At 29.8% G+C, this 9,809-nt stretch overlaps 1 protein-coding gene and 1 long non-coding RNA gene across 2 annotated transcripts; one reads left to right on the top strand and one right to left on the bottom strand.

The window, feature by feature from the left end:
• The first annotated feature begins 8,074 nt into the window (after window positions 1-8,074).
• Window positions 8,075-8,646, top strand: LOC149511296 (uncharacterized). Its single transcript, XR_016334334.1, has 2 exons — window positions 8,075-8,201; window positions 8,284-8,646. It is a non-coding gene; the product is annotated as an uncharacterized LOC149511296 (long non-coding RNA).
• Window positions 8,647-9,135: 489 nt separating this feature from the next.
• Window positions 9,136-9,809, bottom strand: LOC111274875 (uncharacterized). Its single transcript, XM_089755805.1, has 2 exons — window positions 9,485-9,809; window positions 9,136-9,294 (listed from the first exon to the last, which is right to left on the bottom strand). The coding sequence occupies exon 1, from the start codon at window positions 9,703-9,705 to the stop codon at window positions 9,490-9,492; it is 216 nt and encodes a 71-aa protein (XP_089611931.1). The 5' UTR covers window positions 9,706-9,809; the 3' UTR covers window positions 9,136-9,294; window positions 9,485-9,489.

A 9,809-nucleotide genomic window follows, 5' to 3' on the forward strand; every position in this document is an offset into this window, starting at 1 on the left:
TAATTAAAATTTATTAAAAAGATAATTTTAGGGTCTGCGAAATAGTCTAAGTTCAAGAGTCGATTATGTGTGGGTAAGGATTAGCACCCCCATAACGCTCGTTTAAAATATTACCAATTAATTATGTGTTATCCATTGATTTTGATAAAAATAGTCTTATTTTCAGTGTTTGAAAAATAATTTCCTTGAATTTTCATTTATTAGTTTTTTTAATATCTTTTATTATTTATTGTTTCATTTTTATTCAAGAAAAATAAATCAGAACTTTTTTATTGAAATAATTCTTAAAATGTTTTAGTACGTTGGTAACATTGAAAGAGTTCTTTTTTACCTAGAGATTTCTTAGGCGTTGTTTCTCGAAATACCTTAGAATCTCATCTTCAGAGGCTCAAATTTATTTTTCATAAAAAATTATGTCGTGCATGCAATGCAAATGCTAACATGTTGATGCACAGATTTTATTTTACTCTTTATAAATTTGATTGGTTTTTATTATTTTTTTTCAATTTTTTTAAGAAAAGAGTAATTTTTATTATATTAAAGATTTTCTATAAATATTCTAATACACTGATAATATTTTTAAAAAATCCTCTCACTTAGAGATTTTTTAAAGCATCTATATTCGAAATACTTTTAGAATCTAGTAATCGGATAAAAAATTTTTTCTTATTTTTTGTCATTTTATTCTTAATTTATTAGTTAATTTTTATTTACTATTTTATAAGAAAAAAATTTTATTGTATTGAAAATATTTTATAAATACTATAACACACTGGTAGTATTTTAAAAAATCTTCTTACCTAAAGATTTCATGGGTATCACTACTCGAAGTACTTTTGAATCTCATCATCAAATAAAATTTTCTTTTTTTTCTTACATTTTTTTCTTATTCTTCGTTATTATTTTATAAAGTTTATTTTAAAAATTAACAAAATTATCAAAAATTTTAATTATGTATTTCATTATTTATTTTAATTATTTTTATTAATTATTATTAAAACAACAAAAATCTATTTTAGCAAATTTAAGCATTTTAACATGCATAAATACTAATAATAAAATCTAAAATAATAAAGATAATATAAGAAAATTCAAAAAAAAAATTTTACCTGAACCAAACTGATCAACGGTTCGGTCAACACTAGTCTAGGCTAGTCTGCTAGGTTCAATGGTTCGACATTGGTCTGGTCCGATCTAGGCTAGTTCAGCTAGATCGATTGGGAGTCAAATGGAGAACGGGTGGCCGAGTCAGTGCGCAAACCTTAGGTCGGCTCTCGAGTATACGCATGGATCCTTTGGGGTTAAAACGGTGTCGTTTTACTTATTGCCTAAATGACATCGTTTTGAAGGCTTATTCAAAGGTCAAATCAACTGTTTTTTTAGTTTTCTTCTTTTTTTTTCTCTCTTTGCCTTTCAGACACTCTTTTTTTCTCTCTAGAAACCTAAAATTCGGTAACTGTTATGCCATACTGATTGTCGTTGATAGTCGCCGACTGTCATCTATCAATTATCAAAAAAACTTAAATCTCTAAAAATCTTCCCTTCAACTCCTTAAACACAAATTCGAGCTTAGTTTTGAAAAAAAAAAAGGCTTGAATTGCGTAGATCTAGCCTGAAAGATTTGGCCAAAAGAATTTTTTTGTTTTTTGTTTTAAGCTAAGATCCCATTTCAAGGAATGTGTATATTTTTTATGTTTGATTCCTCTTTTTTTTTTTCACAGAAAGCTTTTTTTTTTTGGAATCTGGCAATGCTTTTTTTGGATTTTTTTTGGCATCTTTCTCCTCATTTTTTTGTTGGTAGTTTCATTGCTTTATTTATAGAGCAAAAAGAAGACCAAAATCTCAGACAATCTGAGATTTTGGTAGCCTAAGATTAGGGTGACCATTAACTGTCAGAATGACTATCGGTGACTGTCAGAGCTATTTACAGTGTAGCTGCAGGTGGTTGTCAGAGCCGTTAGCACTGCGACTGCCAAGGACTGATAAAAAAGTTGCCAGAAAAAGAAAGAAAAAAAAGAAAAAAAAGAAAAAATAAATAATAATAAATAAAATAATGTCTACAGTAGTGATAAAAATAACAAGTATATCTTGAGCCATCTTTGATAAAATACGGTACTTCAAAGTACTAACTTTTCATCATTTCAAAGCATCAAATTTAGTGGAATCTCTTTTACTGACAAAGTAACCCTCAGCTAGCTAGACATCTAGATCAAATTATTGTGGTTGAGCAGTTTTAACAGATTTTACATAATTTGCAAATTTAGACCAACCAGAAGAAAAAGATTCTATATTCATACCACTAATACTATTATTATGCACTTGAGTTTTAGCACTATGCTCATTACCAAATTGATACTCATGAATATATTCTTCATAAATCTCATAAAGAGCATCCCAAACTTTAGTAATATTTTTTTTTACTTCTTTATTAGGGTACATTCGAGGAAAGCAAAACTTAAATACCCTCATTTTGCACATTGGATCCAAGATAGCTGCTATAGCCATTAACAAATTACATTTTTTCGAATACTTATCAAATTTACTCTTTATCATTGCTTGAATAAATTCATTTTTATCATTCATCTTTTTATCTAATAACACTTTCATATGATAAACTTCATTCAAAAATAGGTTTGAAGTTGGATAATCACTTTCAGAGATGATTTTAGTGGCTGAATTAAAAACTTCTAAAATCTCACAAACTTTCTTCACATTTTCCCAATATTCATGATTTGGATAATATTCGTAATGAGATTCTCATTCTTTGAGTCTTGAAAATACTTTTTTGAATTTGATTGCAGTCAACAGCATCTCAAATGTTGAATTTCAATGTGTTTTACAATCGAGAATGAGTTTCCTATCAGGTAACTGTAACTGTTATACTATGTTAGAAAATGAGTTAAGTCTTGCCTTATTTTGATTAATAAAATTGATTTATGAACATCATCAATCACATTTTCAATCTCAGAAAAACCATCTTAAACCATGAACACAACACCGAACATGAATTAATTTTCCTCCACAAAGCAACATTTTATTTCTTGAAAATGTGTCTTTAAGAATTCTAATCGTCACATCATTGCTTGAAACATTATCCACAGAAAGTGTAAACACCTTATTTTTAATTTTTTATTCTTTTAGACACTTAAAAATATAATCAACAATCTCAACACAGCAATGAGAATGAGGTATGTAAATAAAGCTAATAATGCACTTTTACAATTGCCAATTAGAATCTATAAAGTATACTATAAGAATCATATACTCAATCTTTTGATTACTTGACTTTCATAAATCTATCGTCAAACTAATCTTACTGACAATTTTTAACAATGCCTTTAATTTTTTTTTTTTTTGCTTCATAAACTTGCATGCAATCATTTTTAATAGTATTACGTGATATCTTTTTCCATTCAAGCATCCCACGTTTTTACATCATGTTAAAACCTTTCTCTTCCATAATCGAAAAGGGATGCTCGTGCATAAATATCCAATGTGCAGCTGCCTCTCTCATCCTTGTGATATCAAACTTACCATCTATGAGAGCATGTAGTATCTGTATATCATTACATGTGTCTACTAGTTGGAAGTCGATCATTTGTTGTTGATTCTAAAAAAATTTTCGCTTAACACAAGTTATCAAGTGCCTTTTAAATTGAGTTATAATTTTACTTACATTTATTGTTAGCTTCTTCTTGTAATGGACACACTTTTTTTTTTTAAACCATCAAGAAAACTAACTTTTTTGAACTCCAACCAAAATGTAAATGTTTTTTGCCTTTTTTCTCATTACCTTTACACACTCTTCAGGGTCAACATCATCATATTCTCTATCATTGGTATTGATGACTAGTGTGTTATTTGTGTTACCATCAGTAGCATCGAAGTTTCATTCATTGAATCATTATCATCATTTGACACAATTCAGCTAGCAAAAGAATTTGTTGTCGACTGAAATGGTATATAAGAGATATTTGGTGTGGTTGATGACATTGTTGTATCTCTATAATGAAAAAAAAAGATAAATTAAAAAAATAATTCAATTTTAGGATCAAACAATAATGCCAAACAAGTTGTTAGAAACATGTATGGTAATTCTTTTGCGAGAAACATGCCAAACAAATTGCTATAAACAAGTTATTGGAAGAGTATGGAATTTACTAGTAAATGATAACCATCTATGGGAATTGCAAGCAATATACATAGTCTTTGCCAGATATGACAATTGATTAAGGACTAAAATGTAATGGGGTGGCAGTAACTTTGTAAATAAATAAAATCTAAATTGATCCTAAACATGCAGTAACTAAAATCTCCAATGCCTTGACATTCTTGAGCTCGACAACAATAGCTTTATAGGTACCTTGCCTTTAAGTCTTTATTATTGCAAGTCACCAGACATACTTGCACCGCGATCTTATCATACCTTTAAATTTCTACTAATAAACTAACCAATTTTAGGCTTATAATGACTAATAAATATTTTTGGAAACTAAGAGAGAAGTAAACATACACTTATAAAAGTTCAAAGTGGCAGCATAACTAACCTGTAAACTCCAGAAGGTTTTATAAAAGTTAAAATCAACACAAATGCCTAAAAAAACATATAAATTAGAATTTGGGCTGACACTGATTGGCAAATAGAGTTATAACTTTTTACATTTTTAATGAATGCCTTATGTGCAATTCAAAGAAACAAGGTAAGAATAATTACTAAAATGAACTCAGTTTAATCTTTTTTCTTATGTTTGAAAGAAGGGTTGGGGTTAAAGAGTAGGGGCTAAGTTAAGGAAAAATGGATGCACATTTATCAAGTTCAAGAGTGAAAAAAGAAATGCATCATGCTTATGTATGACCTTATTGAATGACATTCTGTAGATATAAAATACATTGGGTCAAATAATATTTCTATCTCTTGATTCATTAAATTCTCTAGTATATGATCAAACATATAGGATTGAAGGTATGACAAATCATATAACTATTATCCAAAGTTTCAGGAGAAGTGTAAGAAAATTTTTATATTTATAGCTCACTACTTTTTAGACTATTTTAAATGCCTTTAAAGATCTACATAAAAAGATGTGAGTAAAATTGTAACTTGAAAATACTGTAAATGAAAAAGGAACATACCATCCATTTTTGTATTAACAAGACAATTAATGTCTAGAACACTATAAAAAGAGGCTAGCTAAGGGCTATCTGTTTTTCACTTAAGGCTTCATACTTTAACACACATCAACACCTTTTCTTTTAAGAACATACTAGACATGAACGATTCATGGTTTACCTTCACAATAATTCTTAAAAAATGGAAGTAATCTTTATTGCCATACTCTTAACTTACTTTTTGTCTTCATTCCTTTTTTCTTCATACCCCCACAATAGAACAAGCAGAAGCTAATATCATTTGGAACAAAGATTAAAGAAATAGGCATACATTGTAAGTAAACCAAAGTATGGATGCTCTTATAAGCTTGGTCTACTTATTTTCCAATTCTTTGCCCCATCCCATTTTAAGCAAAAAAAGTCAATGTTAAAAACCACATTGTAGCACTTGCCAAAAGGTATAACAAGAATCAAAATGTATGAAAAAATAAATTAGGAAAGTCTCCAAGATGCACAAATGACTAAACTACAAAAATTAATATTTGAACTTTTGTCCCGTTCCTTTTAACAACATGTTGAAAACAAACACCTTATTATGAATCAATAACGTGAATAAGTTGCAGGATATGAACTTCATGTAATGTAAAAGCTTACTACCACCTACTACATTTTGCTGTAATTTAAAAGCTTTATACATAATGATACACTGAATCACAATAACCTAAGGCATCCACCTCACCTATTAACCCTCGTCACAAACAAGTTCATTTTTTTATCAACAACATTGACAGATAAGTTCATTGTTTCATAGAATGTATTAAGACAAACAAGGACATGAACATCTGACCTTAATATCAAGGAAAGGCAAACATTGAAAATAACTAAAGCAAACAGAGTAAATGACTAACCACATAAAATCAATAGAAATAAATGGTTTTTCACATTTCTAGACTCTTCTAGTGCATAAATACAAAGTGTACCTTTCATTAACAAAAATTAATCTCTTTTTTATTGTCTAAGTTGAGTATGGCTACCTTTGCTGTATAACAATAAACAATCAGCCCAAGAACAAAAGCTATTCCTTTTATTTTTTCTTGGTTTCAAGTTCCAAACTTTTCCAAATAAAAATTTGAAATTTTCATTTTAGCATAGGAAAGAAAATTTAATATCATACCTCTATCATATATTCATCCTAAAACAAAGATCTAAAAAAATGAAAAGAAAAACACATAACTCAACTAAAAAACCTTAGCTTGGAAAAGACCAAAAAAACAAAAAAGACAAAAACCCAAAAAACAAAAATAAGGAACCAAAGCCAATAACAGATCATAAACAAAAAATCTTCAATGTAGACATAAAATGTACATGGGAGAGAAAAAGAGAGAAAAAGAGAGAAAAAGAGAGAGGGTTTACTAAGGGAGTTTGGGGAAAGGAGAAAACGAGGGAGCTAAGCTTTGAGTGTTAGAACCTTAGTAATAATACTTGATAGTGATGATGACCAGCATTTGGCAGGTGCTTTATATATATAAATATGAAAAAAGTTAGCTATGGTCTGAGCCAGCTTCAAAAAGATTAGAAGAGAGTGAGAGGAAAGGTTATCGCATGCATATGAATTTTTTGGTGAGATGAGAGAAACGAGGAGAAAAAAGGAAAGAAGAAAATGAAAATTTATGGTTTTTTAGGTTAAGGGTAAGTAATAATTTTATAAATAAAATAATAAAAATATATATAATAGAAAAACTCGAGTAGGCTCGCGACTTATTTGAGCTGGGTACTAATATGATGAATTTGGCTCATTCGATAAATTGAGCTGTTAGGGTTTGAGTTTGGCTTGATAATTATCAAATCAAATTCAAGTTTTAATCGAATCGAATCCGAATAACTTATAAATACTAATGTATCATTTACATCCTTATTTAATACTACGAGGGTCATCCAAATTCACACATCTTTTTTTCTCTAAGGGAAAAATTCCTTATCACTTGAATAGTTTTTTACCAATATTACTTATAGTTCTTGCTTTAGCTTGTTAAAAATTTTGAGTATAGCTTAAATTATTCTAGCATGAAAGAAACTGTTTTCATGTATATGTATAATATAGTAATATTATTCTATCTATTCTTTATTCCAGAGATGAAAATTTATTCTTTTTAGGATCAGTAAAAGTTAATTTAAATCGATACTAAATCGATTGAAACTAAATGAATTTAGTTGATTCGATTTGGTGTATTTGATTTTGATTATAATCAATTTTTTGAATCGATTAAATTCATTAAATAGGTTAATTTTTTATTTTTAAAATTAATAACCAAACCTACTAAATTAATTGATTTTTTAATAAGTAAAAGTAAAAAATTAAAATGAGTGCTTTTATTTGTTTTTCCTTGTAAAATATTATTGAAATTATTAAATTTTTTAATTTTTAATTTGAATAATATTTGAGTTAAAATTTTATTGAATTAAATTTATAGTTAAATAATTATTCATATAAAAAAAATGATAAAAAATTTTATTATTTAACTAAATCAACTAAATTAATTTTAATCGATTTGATTATGATTGATTATTTAAAAAAAATTTATTAACTCAATTTTTTATTAAATAAAAATCAATTAATTTAATTATTAATTTTTTAAAATTAAATTGACCAATTACTAGCGTTTACTTGTCGCAGGATGCAGGCTTACAGCTAAGCCTGTGTTTTGTCATTAATTTGAAGTTTAACGATATTTTATTGATTTGCGTTTGAAAATAAGACCAATACGGCAAACCAACTCCAAATCAATACAGTTTCTTCAACTTCACACGTTTCCTTGTGCCCCAATCTCTCCTGGAAAAGAATGCTGAGATCATCGTCACCTCGTTTTGTCTTCACTGATTATTCTTTCCAACACGTAAAGCCACCCGCCTACATCTCTGGAAGGGAACTAGCCATTGCCTAGTAACCAGTTTAAAGGTACAGGGTACTTCTTGAATATATGGAGCAAACAGGGGAGGAACAAAAACACAAATCCAGATATATTGTTACTTCAGTGATTAAGTGGAGAAATTACTGTTTGAAGGGTCAAGCGTCCCAACAGGAACTTTACAGAGTGAGTAATACTAACAGAAGGTGATTTTGTGAAGCTTGGGCCTGCTAATTATTATGCTGGAAATTTGTTTCGTCTAACACAGGCACACAACGAGTTCGCCACTTTCGTTCACTGAACCATGGAGTTGGCAATTCCATTGACAATTATAGATGCCAGTTGCACGTGCAAGGGTTTTATTTTCCTGCTGTATCTATATTTTACAATAAAGGCTCTGCAAACTTCAAAAGTTATGTAGCTATACCTGCCGCTAGCGAAAGGACATGCATGAATAAATGGAGTTAAAGAATCAAATACATCAGACTTTGGACAGTCCCAAGATCCTAGAGTCTCTAGCTAAATGAGAGTGTTTGGTTCTGCTCCTAGGCTTGCCTTTGCCTTTGTCTCGTTTATTTTGTTAAATTTGGTTGGATTGTCTTGTTTCTCCAAGGAGACTTCAGAACCTAAATATTCCTGTCCTGCTCAACTCTACTCAAAAGTCATAACCTGGTGAATTGGGCAACTCTAACCCTTAAACATTATCACGTTAAGTAGCAAATTCCTCACATTTTCCTTGGTTAACACTTGACAGTAAAGAAAAGAATTTATTCATGTAAAAAGGGTGAAAAAAGAAGGCTTAATCAATAATGTATTGCAATGACCTACTACTAAAAGCTGCCATAACATCAATCAAGGATTCTGAATTATAAAAGCAAAACAAGACCATGGGCTTTTTCATCAAAGGCTCAAGGAGCCAGACACCTGTATTCAAAGGCATCATTGTATCAAGTATGAACACTCAGATCTGGAAATTGAAAGTGGCTCAAATCAATCAATCTTCTACAGATGCCAGTGAAGAATGTGTCCCCCTCTTTTAACCAACCATGTACCAAAGAGAACCAAACTCATGAAACTTTAAAGAACAAAAAGAAAGGAGGAAAAGTAAAACAAGAGAACATTTATCCAACAGAAGTTAATTTAATTAACCATTAACTTTACACATCAAGAAACTATGCATTAACTAAAAAACTTCCCCAACAAAGGCTGAAGTTACCAACTTAGCTTTCTTCCCTGCAGTTCCAGTTTTCGACCACCCTTCAAGTACTCCAAACAAGTCCTGGAATTCAAAGCGTACATAATGGGTAAAAAGTAATTTCTTCTCCATTAATACCCCATGGAATCACTTTTCCTCTCAAAACCCAGGTCAGAACTCAGATATCAGAAAATTACTACACCCCAAAAATGAAAATAAAAAGAAAGAAAGAAAGAAAGGAAGAAAGATAGATACATAGTACATGCATACATACAATTGTCAAAAGTGACAGCCACAACAAAGATAGAAGAAACAGAGGGTAGCCACCAAGAAAATAGCCTCTAAAACTGACGCAATCCTGAAGAGTACATCATCAATGAAAGAAAGCTGAATGTTTAGCCTCTTCCACTTGAAAGCAGAACCCAAAAACTTCCACTTCCATGTTTCTCTCTTGATCAACCTCTTGAAAAACACCCATCTTTTCGTTCTACCCATCACTTTCTTTTTATCTTCCTTTATATATATTTTTTAATTTTTTGGCCCTTGGCCTGGGGTAGAAGAGGAGTTGAGAGGTAGTTATATATCGGGGAGGAAAAGTT

Source organism: Durio zibethinus, chromosome 26, assembly GCF_047325235.1.
Source record: "Durio zibethinus cultivar Kanyao isolate XHJ-2024 chromosome 26, ASM4732523v1, whole genome shotgun sequence".
NCBI classification, from domain to species: Eukaryota; Viridiplantae; Streptophyta; class Magnoliopsida; order Malvales; family Malvaceae; genus Durio; species Durio zibethinus.

What these genes read in the sequence shown, in the direction of transcription:
- LOC111274875 (XM_089755805.1), bottom strand. Translation starts at nt 9,705, where the DNA reads ATGGGTAGAACGAAAAGATGGGTGTTTTTCAAGAGGTTGATCAAGAGA.